The sequence below is a fragment of the Callospermophilus lateralis genome, chromosome 17 (assembly GCF_048772815.1).
Source record: "Callospermophilus lateralis isolate mCalLat2 chromosome 17, mCalLat2.hap1, whole genome shotgun sequence".
NCBI classification, from domain to species: domain Eukaryota; kingdom Metazoa; phylum Chordata; class Mammalia; order Rodentia; family Sciuridae; genus Callospermophilus; species Callospermophilus lateralis.
Genome location: NC_135321.1, coordinates 71,661,333 through 71,680,167, shown reverse-complemented (window position 1 = coordinate 71,680,167; position 18,835 = coordinate 71,661,333). Strand labels below are relative to the sequence as shown.

At 38.8% G+C, this 18,835-nt stretch overlaps 1 protein-coding gene across 1 annotated transcript; it reads left to right on the top strand.

Moving 5' to 3' along the window:
• The first annotated feature begins 2,251 nt into the window (after nucleotides 1-2,251).
• On the top strand, nucleotides 2,252-17,916 carry Znf484 (zinc finger protein 484). The gene is made up of 5 exons (XM_076837360.2): nucleotides 2,252-2,319; nucleotides 2,674-2,718; nucleotides 9,872-9,998; nucleotides 10,268-10,360; nucleotides 14,040-17,916. Exons 2-5 carry the CDS (start codon nucleotides 2,704-2,706, stop codon nucleotides 16,355-16,357), a joined length of 2,553 nt encoding a protein of 850 aa, XP_076693475.2. The 5' UTR covers nucleotides 2,252-2,319; nucleotides 2,674-2,703; the 3' UTR covers nucleotides 16,358-17,916.
• Nucleotides 17,917-18,835: the final 919 nt, after the last annotated feature.

The following is an 18,835-nucleotide window of genomic DNA, read 5'->3' as shown; positions in this document are numbered from 1 at the left end:
CTAGATCCGCTATTGCATCAGGGGTGCAAAATGGACAGATTCCATTTCTGACATTGCTTTTAGTTCTTAACTGGCATAAATATATAGAGAGGAATTCCTTCATCAGTGTGGAGTTACCCAAAATTTAAGCTGTTTAGGAAAGGCAGCAGAAATGTCTTTTTCTTCCTCTATTTATAGATTTCAAAAATAATAATTTGATACCCAACGTTTTCCAAAGGTTCCAGAAATGTTCTATATCTTGATCTGAGTGGTAGATGCACAGGTGTGGGAAATATAGAAAATGCATCAAGCTATATACCTAATATTTATGTAAAAATTAGCAAAGTCAGGGGAAAATATTGAAAGAATGGAACTAGGGTAAAGGGGATACAGTAGCCAATGGATGGCTTTTTTTTTTTTTTTTTTTGGTGATAGTGGGGATAGAGCCCAGGGCCCCATACATGCTATAAGAGATCTACCACTGAGCCACATCCCCAGCCCCACTCTTTGGAGCCTGCTCCCAAAGAATGGATAAAAGCATGTGTTAGGGGATAATTGGGAAATCTTAAAAAGTATTTATTTATTTTTAGTTACAGGTGGACACAATGTCTTTATTTTACTTTATGTGGTGCTGAGGATCGAACCCAGTGCCTCACACATGCTAGGCGAGTGCACTACAGCTGAGCCACAACCCAGCACGGGAAATTTTGAATATGAGCCCATATTAGCATGATATTACAGAATTACTATTACTTTTCTGAGGGCATGATAATGATTTTTAAGATTTATGTGATGTGTTTAGACCTGAAATGTCACATTTGCAACTTTCAAATTGTTCAACAAAAGCAAAGTATAGAAATAAAGCACAATTTTACCTCTTCTCTCTTAGGGCTTTTTTTTTTTTTTTTTTTTTTTTTGGTGGGGGGAGGGTAGAGGTTGGGCCTGAAAATTAAATCGAACTTAAACAGATTAATAGAAAAGCATACCAATTTCGTATAAATCACATGTGACCTGGGAACCTCGTAAAGAAATGAAGACCCAATGAAGGGACAAAACCTCATGCTTTTATGTTAGGTGGATAGAGAGGCAGTGGGGGAAAAGGGACTGAATGCTATGGGGAGGCTAAAGGAAGAGTGATTGTAACAAGGTCTGTACAGAATTCCCTTGGCCACGGCTTCCCATCAACAGCGCTTCTCCTCTCTGTTTCAGTGTGGGCATCTTCCACATGGGCGTTCATCTTCTGTTTTAAAGAAGAGAAGTGGCGAACTTGAGTGCTCTTCTTGCGTCTGCAAATTTTCAGGTGTTCTTAGCTCACAACAATCTTTATATCAAAATAGCATGTTTTGGAATTCTTACTCTGCCATCCTTCACACGTGTATTTAAATATACATATATGTGTATATGAATATGTGTATGTATGGAAAGATGAAATAAATTTGGCAAACTGCTAATTATTGAAACAAGGTGGAGGGTATATCCTTGTAATCTAATCATTCAACTTTTCTTTATGTTGGAAAACTCATAAAAACAGTTGGGGAACAATGGCCACAGTCAGTTGGTGACTTGGCTCAGGTCTTATGGCTCATTATTAACTAGAACTTGATCCCCTTACTGTGCTGTAGCCAAAACAAAGTTTCTACTGAAAGCTCTCTTTGAAGAACTATATGTAAGGGAAAGCAGTAAAAAAGTTAAGAAGCTCCCTTTCTGGTATTTCTTGTGGATATTCTCACTTCTTGGGGTAATTAACAAAAGCTCAGAGTAAAATTATCAAATTTAGGAGTCATCTAACACACTGTATGGAAGATGGACAGGTATGGATAGATAGAATCTAAGCCAAGAGAAAATGAAGAGTAGACTACCAGTTCTAAGTTAAGTTTGGAATATCGCTTTATATATTCTCACACAGTTTTGAACTTGAACTATAAAATATTTATTCTTTAAAACAGCTATTTTGTTGTTTACTGACAATAAAAAGTTAAAATCACCTATACATTTACCATCACCCAGATATTATATGTTAACATGTTAGTATATTTGTTTCCATATAATAGCCTATGTACATAAATACATTTGTGCATGCATATATGTATGAATGTGTACATACACTTGAGTAAACATATCATAGTACAATGAAAGTGGAATCGTACTATTTGGTATGTCTTTTTTAGTGGGGGAGGTACTGGGGATTGAACTCAGGCACTTGATCACTGAGCCACATCCCCAGCCCTGTTTTGTACTTTATTTAGAGACAGGTTCTTCCTGAGTTGCTTCACCTTTGCTGAGGCTGGCTTTGAACTCGCAATCCTCCTGCCTCAGCCTCCTGAGCTGCTGGGATTACAGGTGTGTGCCACCATGCCCAGCCTATTTGGTACATCTTTTTATATTTACTCAGCATTTTAACATACTATTCTATTGTATTTCAATTTTATGTAACATTATGTCCTATAAAGTGTTTAATTAATCTACAGTTATTGTTAGGGTTTTGTAGCTTTTCTTTGTTATTGGCCATGTTGTGGTGAAATTCCCACCTTTAAGCCTTTGTGCAATACTGGGTGTTTTTTTTTTTTTAATCATGTAATCCTAGAAGTAAATTTTGGGTTGTAGAGGCATAAATGCTAAATGACACATGTGTCCATGTGTGACATTGGCATGCTTCCTGCTCTCATCTATACCTCTGCCCATCTGTTTTCTCAGATCTCTGCCCCTTCTCTAGAAGAGCCCAAGATGAGCAAGTCCCTGGTGAGTTCTTGTCTGTTCATCTACTTATTTGTTTCTTTAAAAAATTCTCCTAGTGAATTTTAAAAGTCATCTAACACACTGTGTGGAAGATGGACAGGTATGGATAGATAGAACCCAAGCCAAGAGAAAATGAAGAGTAGACTACCAGTTCTAAGTCAAGTTTGGAATATTGCTTTAAGTGTTCTCACACAGTTTTGAACTTGAACTATAAAATTGTTTCTGATCGTCCTGACAGACATAAAGATAATGGAAATGGATGCATGGTTTGCATTATTAACAGGTGATTTATTTATTTATTTATTTTAAATATTTATTTTTTAGTTGTAGTTGGACACAATACCTTTATTTCACTTACTTATTTTTATGTGGTGCTGAGGATTGAACCCAGGGTCCTGCACATGCGAGGCGAGCGCTCTACCACTGAACCACAACCCCAGCCCTTAACAGGTGATTTATCAGTGATAAATCACTTGATGTTTGTGAAAGTTTTTGATGGATTTTCAGGTGAATGGTGGCTGAGCAGTGTCTCCAGTGGTGACCCTGTTCACAGTGCCCTGGCAGGTTTTCCCTGTTGTCTGGTTGAGCAGTGCTTCCCATGCTTGACTTGCACATCAGTTCAGATTCTGGTTCTGAGATGGAATACAACAGTTTGCATTACTCACAGTCCCAAAGAATGTCAGGGCTGCTTGCCCAAGGACCACCCTCTGAAGCAGACTTAAGTTTTTATCATGAATAGGTGTTGAATTATGCAAAATGCTTTTTCTACATCAGTTGACACAATCATGTAATTTTACTTCTTTAAACTGTTGATATGGTAGACTACATTGATCAGTTTTGTAATTTTGAACCAACCTATCATTTTTGGAATAAATCCTATTTTGTCATGATATATATTTCTTTTTATATGTTGCATTTAATCAATATTTTGTTAAAGCTCTTTGCATCATCTGTATGAGATTGCTTTTACTTCTCTCTGCCTTTCTCTTCCCCACTCCCTCTACCAGTTTTGATATTAGAGTAATATTGGCCTCTGAAATGAATTGGAATGTGTTCCTCTATATTGATTGTTCTGCCAGAGATTGTGTATAATTTGTGTGTACCTTTTCTCTACTGTGTGTCCAGTTTTTATATTAGGCATTACCTCCTAGAATTAATCGGTAAATAATTCCCTTCTCTTCTGTTTTCTGCAACACATTGTGTGGAATTGATGTTCATTCTCTAAGTATTTGGTAGAAGTCTCCAGAGAAATCATCTAGGCCTACAGATTTCTTTTATGGAAATTTTAAAATTGCAAACTCAGTTTCATTATTATTTGTTTATTATTGAGGTTTGTATTTTTTTAGTCATTGATTCCTTTCATCTAAGTTGTCACATTTGTGTGTGTAAAGTTGTTTGTAGTTGTGTTAGTCTACTCTGGCTGCCTTAATATTATACCACAGACTGGGTGGATCAAAAACCAGAACTTTTGTTTTCTCACAGTTTTGGAGGTTGGAAGTGGGAGTTCAGGTGTCAGCAAGGTCAAGTTCTGGGGAGGGTGTTCTTCTTAACTTGAAGATGGTTGGCTTCTGACTGTGTACACATGGCCTTCCTCAGTGCATGCCTGCCTGTAGAGAGAAAGAGAACTCTTCTTTAAAGCCATCAGGTTGGTTTTTACTTTTTTTGTTTGGTTGTTGGATTTTACTTTTTTTTTTTTCATAGACAAGAATAACCTTACTGAGCCCAGCTTGCCCTTCGCATCAGTATCTCTTCATCTTTGCCACTGCCAGAATTTTCACCACTTGGATCTCTAGCATCAGCCCATCCTGGCATGGTGACAGTTGTGTCAGGGGGCATAGAGCTAGAGGTGGCACTGTCATCTCAGCTGGGGTCGAAGAGGTAGATAAGAGTGTTGGCCAAGAAGAAAAGGAAACTGCCACATCCATGTTGCTGAGAGCTGGGGCCCCACTTTTGTTGGGTTTGGGGGTGGATCTGATGGTGGTTATGTGTCCCAAGACTCCAGTTTATATCTGAGTTAAAACTAGGAGGCTGAAGTTCAGTGGGAGGAAGACTCCTGGCAGAGTCTTGCTGGGCTCTCCTGGTGACATCTGTGGGAGATAAGTTCAGGGCTCTTTGCCTAATACCACCTGTCTTCCCAGGGCAGGATCCCACCCCACCTGTGTGACCTCATCTAATCTTAATTACCTCTTAAAAGCCCAGTCATGGGGCTGGGATTGTGGCTCAGCGGCAGAGCACTCGCTTAGCACGGGCAGGACCTGGGTTCAATCCTCAGCACCACCTAAAAATAAAGGCATTGTGTTGTGTCCATCTACACCTAAAAAATAAATATTAAAAAAAAAGCCCAGTCATGCTAGCTTAGGCTGTCAACATGAAACTTTGGAGGATACAGCTCAGTCCATAGCAGTAATATTTCCTTTATAAATACCAATAAATGATCTTTTCATAGAATCTTTAAAAATTTTATTGATTTTCATTATATTTTTATCTTTTCAATCTTATTGATTCCTGCTTTTATCTGTATTATCCGCCACCCCTCAACCCCGATTTGCTTTGGGTTTTGATTTTTTTCTCTAGTTTCTTTAGGTGGCATCTCAGTATTGATTTGAGAAGTTTCTCGTGTAAGCCTTGTCACTATGGATTTTCTTCTCACCAATGCTTTACTTGTATCCCACAAATTTGAATACTTTAAATTTTTATTCACTTTGGTGTAATTTTTGTATTTGCCCAAGACTTCCTCTTTGACTCATGCATTATTTAGATATGTGTTATTTAGTTTCCAAATGTTTGGAGATTTTCCTGTGTTATTTCTGCTACTGATTTCTAGTTTGAATTCACTGTGTATGGAGAATATACTCTGTATGACTGCAGTTTCTGTAAATTCATTAAGATTTGTTTAGTTTTTCCGACAAATATTGAGAAAGGGGTGAGTCTACAACTGCAACTATGGGTTAGCCTCTTTCTCCTTTTAGTACCACAGTACCACCAGTTGTTGCTCCCTGAGTTTTGCAGCTTTATTGTTTGTGCATACATATTTAAGATTGTTTTGTCTTCTTACTGAATTGACCTATTTATCACTGTGGTATGGTCTGAATGTTTGTGTCCTGCAAGCACTCATAGGTTGGAACCCTAACCCCCAATATAATAGTCTCAGGATGTACAGCCTTGGGAGGTAATTAGATTTAGATAAGCTTATAAGAGTAGAACCCTATGTGGAATCAGTACCCTTGAAAGAAGAGAAAGAGACCAGAGCTCATTTTCCCTTTGCCATGAGAATATACAATAAGAAGGAGGCCATCTGCAAACCAGGAAGTGGGTTCTCCCCAGTCACAGAATCTTTGAGCACCTTAATCTTGGACTTCTAGCTTCTAGAACTATGAGAGATAAATATTTGTTATTTAATCCTTCCAGTCTGTAGTATTTTGTTATAGCAGCCTGAGCTAAGGTATTATATAACGTCCCTGATAATTTTCTTTCCTCCGAAGTCTATTTTATTTAATATGGATATAGCCATTTCTGCTTTCATTTAATATTTGTATGTTATATATTTGTATTAGTGCCCTAGGGCCATCATAACAAACTTCATAAACAAGGTGGCTTAAAACAGCAGGGATTTATTCTTTTATAATTTTGAAGGCTGGAAGTCCAAAGTCAAGGTATCCGTAGGGCTATGCTCTCTCTTTTTCTTCCAGTGGTTGCTGGAAATCCTTGTTTTCTTTGTGTTCTCCTACTGCTTCTATTGTCACATGGCCACCTTTCCTCTCTCTTTGTGACATTCTTCCCTCTAGAGAACATAAACAGTGCCTATTTTATTTTCACTGGATATTGAGTTCTACATCAACAATTCTTCCCTTTAGCATCTGGAAACTATTATGCCACTTCCTTTTGATTCTGTAGTCTATGAAAAACCCTCTTTCATTCAAACTGCTATTTCCCTACAGATAACATAAATTACCCTCTGGCTGCTTTCAGATTCATTTCTTGAATATGATTTTCATACATTTCATTGTAATGTGTCTAGGCATGGATTTATTTGATCCCTTCCTGTTTGAGACTTGCTCAGCTACTGGAATCTGTAGATTTATACCTTTTTTTTTTTTAATCTGGAAAGTTTTCAACTATTATTTCTTCAAATATTTTTTCACTTCATCATCCCATTCTTTTTCCTTCCTTCTAGGACTCTGATGAAATGAACATTAGATCTGCTGTATTATTGTATGGGTCCCTTAAGATATGTTTGATTTTTCCATATATTTTATTTCTTTTGTTCAGACTAGTTAACTTCTATTGATCTATCTTCAGGACAGTTGATTCTTTCCTTTGTATGTTCATTCTGCTGTTGAAATAATTGAAGTCTTAAATATCAGTTTTAAAATTTTCTTTTCTTTCTGTGTGTGTGTGTGTGTGTGTGTGTGTGTGTGTGTGTGTGTTGCTAGGGATCAGTCAACCCAGGGCCTCACATGTGCTATCTAAGCACTGTGTCACTGAGCTACACTTCTCAGCCTCTGGTTCTTTTTAGTATCTTCCATTTCTTTGCTGAGAGTTTCTATATTTCCATTTGTTTTAAGAGTATTTGCAACTGTTGGTTGGAGTACTTTAAATCCTTAGCTAAGTAATCCCAACATCTCATTCATCTAAGTGTTAGAATCTGTTGGTAGTCATTTCTCATTTGATCTGAGATGTTTTGGTTTTGATATATGAATAATTTTGAATTTATTCAGGACATTCTGATTATTATTTATGAGACATGGCTTTGTCTTTAAATTTTCTGTTTTAGCTAGATAGTCAGCTTGTTTAGGTTCAAAGGGTATGTCCTAGTCTATTTCCATGGGCTATAGTTCTGATGCCAATTTTGTTTTCAAAGTCCTTGTTCATATCTGGTCAGTCTGTCTTTTGTGCTATTCAGAGGCCAACTTGAGATCTGGGCAGTATCTCACACCCTAGTTTAGCTCATGACTTCTATTATTCTAATTTGTTTCATACATGGGCTGCACATACTGAGTTGTATAACCTTCTTTAGAATCAACTTTAGAACATTTTCTTTACTCACCCCCAAAATCTCACAGTTTTTAGCTGTTACCCTCATATTCCTCCATTTCCCCTAGCTGAAGTCAACCACTAGTCTACTCACTATCTCAATAGATTATTTTTGTCTATTCCAGAATTTCATATAAATGAAATCATATAACATATCATTTTTTGTGACTGGCTTCTTCTATTTAACATAATATTTTCACGATTCATCCACATTGTAATATGTGTCAATTCTTTAGTATGTTTTATGACTGAATTTAAAAAAAATTTTTTTAGATTGAACCTTTATTTTATTCATTTATTTATCTGTGGTACTGAGAATTGAACCCAGTGCCTCACACGTTAGGCAAGCACTCTGCCACTGAGCCACAAACTCAGCCCATGACTGAATGTTTTTATATTATATGGATAGACCACGATTTTGTTATCTGTTTATTGTTTGGAAGACATTTGTGTTGTTTCCACTTTTGGCTATCAGGACCAATGCTACTGTGAACATTCATATGCAAGCTTTGTATAGATAAATGTCCTTGTTTCTGTTGGGTACATATTTACAAGTAGAATTTCTGGGTTGTATTGTAACTCTGTTTAATATTTTGAGGAATTGTCAGACTGTGTTACAAAGTGACCACACCAGTTTTTACTCCCACCTGCACTGCAGGAGGGAGCTAGCTTCTTTTCCTTACCAACACTTGTCATTATCTTTTTTATTATACACACTCTAGTGACTGCACTTCTAATAACTAGTGATATTGAACTATTTTCATTACAGTTATCTTAGTGATTTCACAGAGATGTCTCTGTAATTTTGATTCTGTTTCCTTGATGACTGATAATGCCAAGGACCTTTTTCATGTGCTCATTGGCTGTTTGTATGTCTTCACTGGAAAAATGTATCACTGGATCATTTGCTCATTTTTTAATTGGGTTGTCTTTTATTAGGTTACAAATATTCTTTGTATATTTTAGATACAAATCTCTATCAAATAATATATGATTTGAAAAAAAATTTCCCCAGTCTGTGAGTCTTTTGTTCACTTGACTGTGTCACTTGACACACAAGTTTTAATTTTATCTGTTTTTTCCTTTGGGTGCTTGTGCTTTGGGTCTCATATTAAGAAACCATTGCCACATTCAATGTCATAAAGATTTACCCCCTTTAGCTAAAATGTAAGCTTTTTTTCTAAATGTAAAAACATTTAGGCTTTCGATCCATTTTGAGGTAACATTTTACTGTGGTGTGAAGGAGGGTTCAACTTTATAACATGGATCTCCACTGGTCCCAGTACCATTTGTTGAAGAGTCTGTTCTTTTCTTTATAAATTGACCCTTGGCCAGGCACCGTGGTGTGTGCTTCTTAGTCCCAGCTATGTGGGAGGCTGAGGCACGAGGCTTGCTTGAGGCTATGGGTTTGAGACCAGCCTAGGCAACAAAGCAAGTCCATGTCTCAAAAGCAATTTGTTTTGACACTCTTAGCAATAGTAATTAACAATAATTTTAAGGGTTTACTTATGGACTCTGAGTTGTATTCTAGTGGTCTATATGTTTATCCCGATGCCAGTACCACGCTATTTTGAAAGAAGAGCCTTATTTTAATTCTCTTTTTTAAAGAAAAAACTGGCTTAGTGGATCATTGAATGCAAAGTGTGTGGCAAAGTATCTTTTCTTCTTTAAGTGAACTATTATTGGAATATGGCATACATAGAGAAGTTTGAAGATTGATGAATTTTCATAGCTTATTTCTATGTAACCAGCATACAGGTTTTTTAAAAAAGATTATTGGGCTGGGGTTGTGGCTCAGTAATAGAGTGCTTGTGTAGCATGCATGAGGCACTGGTTCAATCCTCAACACCACATAAAAATAAATAAATAAGGTAAAGGTATTGTGTCTATCTACAACTAAAAAAAAAAAAAATGATTATTATTATCAATACTGCAAAAGAACCAGCAGGATACTTTTTAAAAGATTTCTTTTTTTAGTCAAAACAACAAAATAAAATATAGGTGTTTAGTGGGAACTTATATATTATAACCTAATAAATAAAATTAAAAATAAGGTCCTAAATATCTTGTTCCCATGATGCAGTCTTGACCCTTCACATTGAATAGGAATTGGTTCTTACAGGGACCAGTGTCTTTCAAGGATGTAACCGTGGAGTTCAGCGGGGAGGAGTGGCAGCACCTGGACCTTGCCCAGAGAAGCCTGTACAGGGATGTGATGCTGGAGAACTATTTCAACCTGATGTCAGTGGGTGAGCACAGCCCTGCGCGTGCAGAGCAGGCTGCACCCAGGGTACTCTTTTTCTTTCCTAGAGGAATTTCTGAAGTCTCTGCAACTCCCAAAGACTGCAGGGCATCTGAAATATGTAATGGTTCTGTCTTTGTTTTGTCCCACGTTCTTAAGAATCTCTTTTGGGTACTGTGAATATACCTCTGTTCCCAGTGGACATTTTTGGAAATCACATGGTGTACTTTATCATGTGGCCTCTGAAACACATTCTGTATCATTTCCTGTTGACAGGCTGTCCAGTTCCCAAACCAGAAGTCATCTTCAACCTGGAGCAAGCAGAACCACGCGTGTGGGATGAGGAGGCCTCCGGTCAGCACTGTGCAGGTGAGTGGGAGCCAGGAGCATGGACCATGGTTCAGCCCACCTGCAGTCGTGCTGGGAGAGCTTCTGTGACGTGCCATTAGTGTGACTTTTCTGCTTACCTTTTGAGTTTTCAGAACGGCTTGATGGAGCTGACGTCATCCCCTTGGAAATGGAAATGCTGTCCCCCTCACGGCCTCTTCTCACACCAGTGCCCCGACCTCTAAGGAGGGCCTGTGCTGGTTGGCAGTGCCTTGGGTGGGATCTCACCCGCGTCATCTAGGATCATGCCCTCTTGCCCTTTGTTCTCGCTCCATAGAGAACTTCTGCTCCTTCTACTTCCAGCCAGGGCTTAGTTCCTTTTCTTAGGCATTTAAACTCCCATAGATCTGCCTTCTTTTAAAAAGTCACCATGGGTCACACTCCTGTTCTCCGGTGTCTTTTCCTTTGTGTCCCAGCATTGTCACCTGGATGGCTTATTTGATGACCTGTGCTCTTCTTCACTGCTGACCTCGAGGGCATCCTGGCCACTTTCTTCCTACCTGGCTAGTGCAACACAACACTGACTTGATCTTTCTGATTTGGATATTTTACCAGAAGCTTTTGTACCTCATGTTCAGGAGATTGAGTTAATTATAACCTTAGTTTGTGGTCAGTGTCCTCATCAATGTGTTTCAAGGCTCTTACTTATTCCTTTTAATCCCCATTCTCCATACTCATTGTTCCTTCCCAGGGGCAACAGCTTTAATATGTGTGCTATCTGTCCTAGAATTTGTGGGGGTTTTGTAAAATCTAAATTGTTGGTATTTTTAGTTTATAGAAATGGTCAGTTTCTTTCCCCGCCCCCTTTCCTTCTGTCTCTGTTTCTTTAAATTGGCATGTTTCGATGTTTTCCAGGTTAATTGCTTCCAACTGCTGCATAGCACGCTTAGTACAGATAAATATACCACATTTTACTTGTCCAGGCTCCTCACTACTGCAAACAGTATTGTAATAAATTTCTTCAAGCACTATTCATATTGGAAATGAGAATTTCTCAGGAGTGGTAGGATTGCTTTGACATTGACTATACTAATATTTAATATGACTTAGTGTAATTGCACTTTTTTCTGGATTGACTCCTACAATTAGTTTCCCCATATCTCTGCCTATATTTAGTATTACATGCATCTCCAGTAATTTGGATTTCAACTTCTAATTATTGTTTTGTGTTTCTTTAATAACAGAATGTGTGGAACATTCAGCTGTATCTTGTCATAGACTCTGTTTTTGATGCTTGACTACTGACATCTTCCAAGTCTTCCCTCTATCTCTTCCCCATCTGCCCCACATCTGGACAAACTGATAAGCAAGTTCAGGTTTTCCTTTCTTTGGGAACATATAGGGCCAGGCAGCCAGCCCTACTCCCAACCAGCAGAAAGCCCCAGGCCACATTGGACCTGCTTGGAGCTCTCCCCAGAGCCTCTTTGCATGAACAAGCCTTTTCCTACCCACTTAGCTTTTGTGTCCCACCATCACTCTTGACATCTGAACCAGACCTGGGCTGGGCCAGTTCCCCGCTGCAGGTGCCTTAACACTGAGGCAGTAAGCAGGCAGTTCAGACAGTGACCACCACCAAGGGCCTTTCTCCTCTTCCCAACGGCTCCACTGTCTGCACTTTGCCTCTGCCGTGTACATAACCAACCTGAGGTGGAGGTTGCAGCTGTTATTTAGGAACAGGTGTAAAGAGTTAGGCCCTTCCTTAAATCTGCCCTTGGTCATGTGTCTCGGCTTGAACTATTTGTGTGTTTTACATTGAATCGTGTGTCCGGGTTCCAGCTGGGACTGATGCTCTGCTCACAGGAATGACTGTTACTCTGTGACCACTGTGTGTCTTAGCCAGGCCTTGGCCCCATTTATGCAGTGCCCAGGAATACAGATGACTTTTGTGTACGAGGGTGGGTCCCTCCTTGGCTGCCTGAAGAAAGGCAGACAAGTCCTGGTGCAGCAGACTAAAAGCAAGTGGCTGACCTCAAAATCTTCCCCTATTCTACGTGGGTTTTTGTTTTTTCCTCTGATCTGTCTTCTCAAACAATTCCTTCTGCTTTTCTGCTAATTTTCCTCTTAGAAAAGATCATTTAGATGCCCTCTTCTTACTTCCTACTGGTATCACCTAAAGCCATACTTATGTTTTCTCATGCCTGGATTATTCTAACCTTATTTGAATATGTTGATTTCATTTTTTTTCCTACTTCACTTTAGATGTGACTGACAGATTTATTATTTAAGTCACTATACATTTTATTTATCTTTTCCTAGTTATATGGAGCAAAACTGAAGTCACTCATTATTATCTAAATTATGACACATTCTTTTCTTAATGGGTTTGTAAGTGAAAGAAATAACATGGCCTCATTTCGTAATGCACATTTGTCTCTGTGTAGTTTCTAAAACCATGTCTGTTCCATTTTAACATTTTCTTTAATGTTCCCCTGCATTGTTTTCTTATTTCTCTGCCTTTTCAAATTATGCACACACTCATATTTTTTGTGCAGATTTCTCTTGCTCCTTGAATCAGATCTCATACAACATACCTACCTGCTTTCTCCCTCCTCTAATTCTCCAGTCCACAGAAATTCAGAGAAAAGCTACATTAAATGATATGATAACCAAGCCTTTTGCCACTATACTTCTAAAAAAAATTGTTTATATAGAAAATACTTAGTAAAATTGAATTTAATCTCTAGGCAGAAAAGGTTGTTTTGCTCTATTTCAAAAGAATTTTAAATTTTTTCTTCTAGAATCAATGCATAGGGCCAGAGATAGTAATTAGAAAGAGAAGATAATGGGTGGAATCTTTATAAAGTGTCAGCTTTGGTGCAGTATTCATATGTTAATCTGCACATCTAAGTAAATTTAAGTATAAATATGAGTGACCGAGAATATTCATTTGTTTACTTTTAAGTTAACTGAAAACAGAGCCTCCCCAGAGTTGTGGGGAGGTTAGAGATTAGCTCTTAGAGCAGAGGACCCTTCATGGTCTTAGCATGTATACGGTCCTAGTTTTATACCCAGCATCAAAAAGAAAACAAAACCAAGAAACTTCTTTTAAGCCACAAGGTTTACATTTTGTTCGTCTGGCGCCTTCCTCGCTTCTACCTTTGCTTGATTTTAATCTCTTTTTTTTTTTTTTTTGAATTTTTTTAATATTTATTTTTTAGTTCTCGGCGGACACAACATCTTTGTTGGTATGTGGTGCTGAGGATCGAACCCGAGCCGCACGCATGCGAGGCAAGCGCGCTACCAGTTGAGCCACATCCCCAGCCCTGATTTGAATCTCTTCCTTCCCAATTATGAATCATTTGATTTGGGCAGTTATTAAGCTTTTCTGTGGCTCACTTTCCTTGTCTATAAAATGGGGATAACAATGCCAAAGGTATTGTAATAAAACCAAAGGGTTGTAATAAAGTTTATATAGAACTTAGAACAGCACCTCCAAATGCTTTTGCTTATCAAGGTAAATGTAATGTCTTAATTTTATTACTGTATGTTATTGTATTTATATTACATAGAGAGTATTGTACCTATATATTTATGTATCTTTACATATTATGTGTATTTATTATGTTTATAGAGCGCATGTCCCATTTCTCTGTGTTCATCCTGAATTAACTCAAGGTATCAGTTGTTCTCTGTGTCAGTTTAATTTTCTCTTTCTCTTCAGATGGCGATATTGGTTTTGAGACTTCACAACAGAGACTGTCTGAGGAATTTTCTTTCCAGTGTGAGAGAGTTGATCTCTTCACAGGAGATAACCCCTATTCCCTTTTAGAAGAATTGTGGAAGCAAAGGGGGAGATGTGAAGGAAACCAGGCCACACCTTTACGTCACGTTGTCTTCAGGGACAGGGCAGCACTAGCTGATTCGAGGAGCTGTGGATACCAGGACGCTGAGAAAATTGGGCACATAAACACACATCTGATTCCTTCACGAAAAGGATTCCATCGTGGTGTTGCCTTTGGAAAGAGTCTGAAGCTCGTTGCAAGCTTCTATAATCATAATAGAAACAATGCAACAGAAAATCATGATGAGGTCATCAGCCGTGAGGATGCTGTTACTCACATGGATTCTCATACGGAAGGGAGTGCTTGTGGAGGTAAGCATTGTCGGGAACGTGGGAGTCATAAGCAAGCTCTCACTCCACATCCGAAAAGTCATGCTATGGAAAATCTCCCTTTGTTTTCTGACTATGTAAAAGTTTTCACTGACAATTCCCACCTCTTTGCACATCAGAGGATTTATGCTGAAGAAAAACAGCACGAGTGTAGTAAATGTGAGACAGTCTTCACCCAGAAGCCCCCGCTTGCTGCTCCTTGCAGAGTTTCTGCAGGAGAGGAGCCCTATGGGTGTATGGAATTTGGGAAGTCAAGTCACCAGAAAACTCGTAATGAGGAAAGTTACTATAAATTCAGTGAATACAGAAGAGCCTTTATCCAGAAGTCTGATCAGTTCAGATGCCAGAAAGACATTCCTGGAGAAAAACCCTATGAATTCAGTGAATGTGTGAAAAGCTTCTCACAGAATTCAAACCTCAGCATAATTAAAAAGAATCATACTGGAGGGAAACACTTTGAATGTACTGACTGTGGAAAAGCCTTCACAAGGAAATCCACACTAAGTATGCATCAGAAAATTCACACAGGAGAAAAACCCTATGTATGTGCTGAGTGTGGGAAAGCCTTTATCCGGAAATCCCATTTTATCACACATGAAAGAATTCATACTGGAGAGAAGCCCTATGAATGCAGTGACTGTGGGAAATCCTTTATAAAAAAATCACAGCTCCATGTGCATCAGCGAACTCACACAGGAGAAAATCCTTTTATATGTTCACAGTGTGGAAAGGTCTTCACTCACAAGACAAATCTCATTATACACCAGAAAATTCATACTGGGGAGAGACCCTACATATGTACTGAATGTGGGAAAGCCTTTACTGACAGGTCCAATCTCATTAAACACCAAAAAATTCACACTGGAGAAAAACCTTATAAATGCAATGACTGTGGAAAATCATTCACCTGGAAGTCACGGCTCAGAATCCATCAGAAATGCCATACTGGCGAGAGACATTACCAGTGTCGTGAGTGTGGGAAAGCCTTCATTCAGAAGTCCACACTAAGTATGCACCAGAGGATTCACAGAGGAGAAAAGCCCTATGTGTGCAACGAGTGTGGGAAGGCCTTCTTCCACAAATCCCATTTTATCACACATGAAAGAATCCACACTGGAGAGAAACCCTATGAATGCAGCGATTGTGGGAAATCCTTCACCAAGAAATCACAGCTCCACGTGCATCAGCAGATTCACACAGGAGAGAAGCCCTACAGGTGTGCTGAATGCGGAAAGGCCTTCACTGACAGGTCCAATCTCTTCACACACCAGAAGATTCACACTGGAGAGAAACCCTATAAATGTAGTGACTGTGGAAAAGCCTTCACTCGAAAGTCAGGCCTCCACATACATCAGCAGTCCCACACTGGAGAAAGACATTACGAGTGCAGCGAATGTGGGAAAGCCTTTGCCAGAAAGTCAACACTAATTATGCACCAGAGAATTCACACCGGAGAGAAACCCTATGTTTGTACTGAATGTGGGAAGTCCTTCATCCAGAAATCACACTTAAATAGACACAGGAGAATTCACACAGGAGAGAAGCCCTATGGGTGCAGTGACTGTGGGAAGTCTTTCATTAAGAAGTCACAACTCCATGAGCATCATCGAACCCATACAGGAGAAAAACCGTATGTATGTGCTGAATGTGGAAAGGCCTTCACCATCAGATCAAATCTTCTTAAACACCAGAAAATTCATAGTAAACAGAAGCCCTATAAACGCAGTGACTTTGGGAAGGCCTTTCACTGGAAGGTGCAGCTCACAAGTCAACACGGTGTACCTCAGAAGTCTGACGCTGGGGAGGTGGAGTGCCCAGTGCCACAATCATGGTGTGAGGGTACGAATGAACAAGAGACCACAGCTTGACCAAGAAGCAGGAGGTGACCAAGACCCACCCACTGCCTCTGTCTAGTCAGAATTATGGATATCTGCTTCACATAATGGATGTCCACGACACGTCCAGGAAGATACTTTGGAAGAAGTGTTTACACAATGTACAGTGACCAGGCTTGGTTACTGGACAGATTGTCAGGCCCCTGCAAATCACAGTGAAGATGAAGCCAGAGGCATGGTGCATGCCTCTAATCCCAGCTAGGGAGGCTGAAGAAGGAGGATCAGGTGGGAAGATCGCTTGAGCCCAGGAGTTTGGGTCCAGCCTGGGCAACATAGCAAGACCCTGTGTCCGCAAAAACAAAGGAAAAAAAAAAAAAGAAAAGGTGGCTTACAATCTTTCTCATTTCACTTTTTTTGATAAATAGCTGTCTAAACTTAGAGCTGTTGAATTTCTCATGCCCTGAGAAGCAAAACTTTAATATTGTTCAAAAAATATTTCATAAGGAGTAGAATGGTGAGAAAATTTTCATTGTCTTAGTCCCCAAAGGACACCAAAATCAGGATGGAAATTAACCAATTCAGGTCTGCAATGGAAATTAGAAGCTTTTGTGAAAATTGATTCTAAAGATACAAAGAAAGGACTCAACTCTCACCTCCCTTTTGGAAATCACTACAAGTTGTCGTTTATAGCAGTTATTGCGTGTGCCTTGTTAGTAGCTTCCAGGAGGCCTAGAACAGGCTCCCAGTCTGTATCTCTGAAGCAGTCAGTGATGCAAGCAGCAGTCCTATGACTGTTTCACAGCTGGGGCCAGGGTCCTGGAGCAGCACAGGGACCCAGACTTAGATAACAGCACTTTGGAGACTCAACTTTGTTCATAGAAAACTGCACTTTCTTACTGATTCCTGTTTGAAAAAGAGACAAATTAAGGAAAAAATCTGTTTCAAAACCTAGAATACTTTCTCTCTGATTTTGATAGTGTATTCTCTACATATTCATTATGTACTAGATAAAATATAGTTAAACATTTGGAAAAGTACTCCTATTCTTTCCCATTCTCTACAAATTAATCTTATTTTATCAGACAATGAAAGAAGTGCATCATGATCTTCCAGAATAATTATGAATTTGTCTCTCTTTTAGAGCTACTGATTTTTACTTTATATTTTGAAGTGTTTTACATGCATTGAAATTTAGAATTGTTATGGTTTTCTTAGTTAATTGAAACTTTAACATTAAGTAATGTCCCTTTTTATCTCTAATGATGCTTTTTGATTTAAAATGTCCTATGCCAGATATTAATACAATGTAGTAACTCCTGTATTAAAGGCCAGAGTAAATGAGTGCCACTACCACTCCTTAAGGGGAGGAGTTAGAACATGACCTCCAGGTGTTCCCTTCTTCACCTACACGTCCCCATGTGGTGTATCTGAGATCTGTGTGTAGTTGCCGTAGTCAGCCATTCTTGTTTCAGAACCCATATGCATTTAAGTTAACCCACATGCTTACCCTTTTCATTACTTTTTTCTTTTTATTCTTTTATTCTCCCCCGGAGTCAGTTTTTTTCTTGTTTCTGAACACTCTTTAGTGTTTCTTTTAGTGTGAATTTGCAAATAACAAATTCTGTTTTTATTTGTTGCAAATATCATTATTTTGGCTTTTTTAAAAAATTGCTTTGGTGCTGAGGATTGAACCTAGGGTCTTGTGGATGCTAAGCACTGGGCCGTATGCCCAACCCTTGCCTTTATTTCTGAAGGACTTTTAGAGGGTATGGACTTCTAAGTTGGCACTTGCTGTCTATTCATATTTTGGAATACTTAATTATGTTCTGTCTTCCATTGAAAAGTAAGTGGTCAATTTAATCACTTTTGAAGTACCTGGTCTGCTTTTTTCTCTGTTTCCTTTAAATTTTATCTTTTATTTTTAATAGTTGTACATTATCTCTAGATGTGATCTCCTATATATTTATCCTGCTTGGTTTTTGCAGTGATTTTTAAAATATGTGGGTAAATGGGGTGTGTGTGTGCGCATGCTCATGTGTGCATGTGAGTATGTACGTGCATACGTATGTGCACTTTGGGAATTCCTAGCTGTTATCTGTTCAAATTATGCATCTGCTTCATTTCTTTGCTTCTTCTAGGGGTAGCCCCATTATCTAAATCCCCTATTGACCTATTTTTGTTATTTTTCTTGGGTTTTGGTGATGTCTTGTCTTCTACATATAGCTGGTGAGTTTATTTTTATTTTTTATTTTTTGGGTTCTGGGAATTGAACTCCCAGGGGAACTTAACCACTAAGCCACATCCCCAGCTCTTTTTATTTTGAGACAGGGTCTCATTAAGTTGATTAGGGCCTCACTAAGTTGCTGACCCTGACCTCAAACTTGTGATCCTCCTGCCTCAGCCTCCTGAGTCACTGGGATTACATTTGTGTGCCATCAAGCCTGGCTATCTGGGGATTTTTTAAAATCAGTTGTCAGACTCTGTATACTAAAATTATAGAGATAAGATGGT

Excerpts from the sequence above, each read along its gene's own strand:
- Znf484 (XM_076837360.2), top strand. Across the intron at positions 9,999-10,267 it reads TTTCAACCTGATGTCAGTGG|GCTGTCCAGTTCCCAAACCA; the intron begins GTGAGCACAGCC and ends TCCTGTTGACAG. Across the intron at positions 10,361-14,039 it reads CTCCGGTCAGCACTGTGCAG|ATGGCGATATTGGTTTTGAG; the intron begins GTGAGTGGGAGC and ends CTTTCTCTTCAG.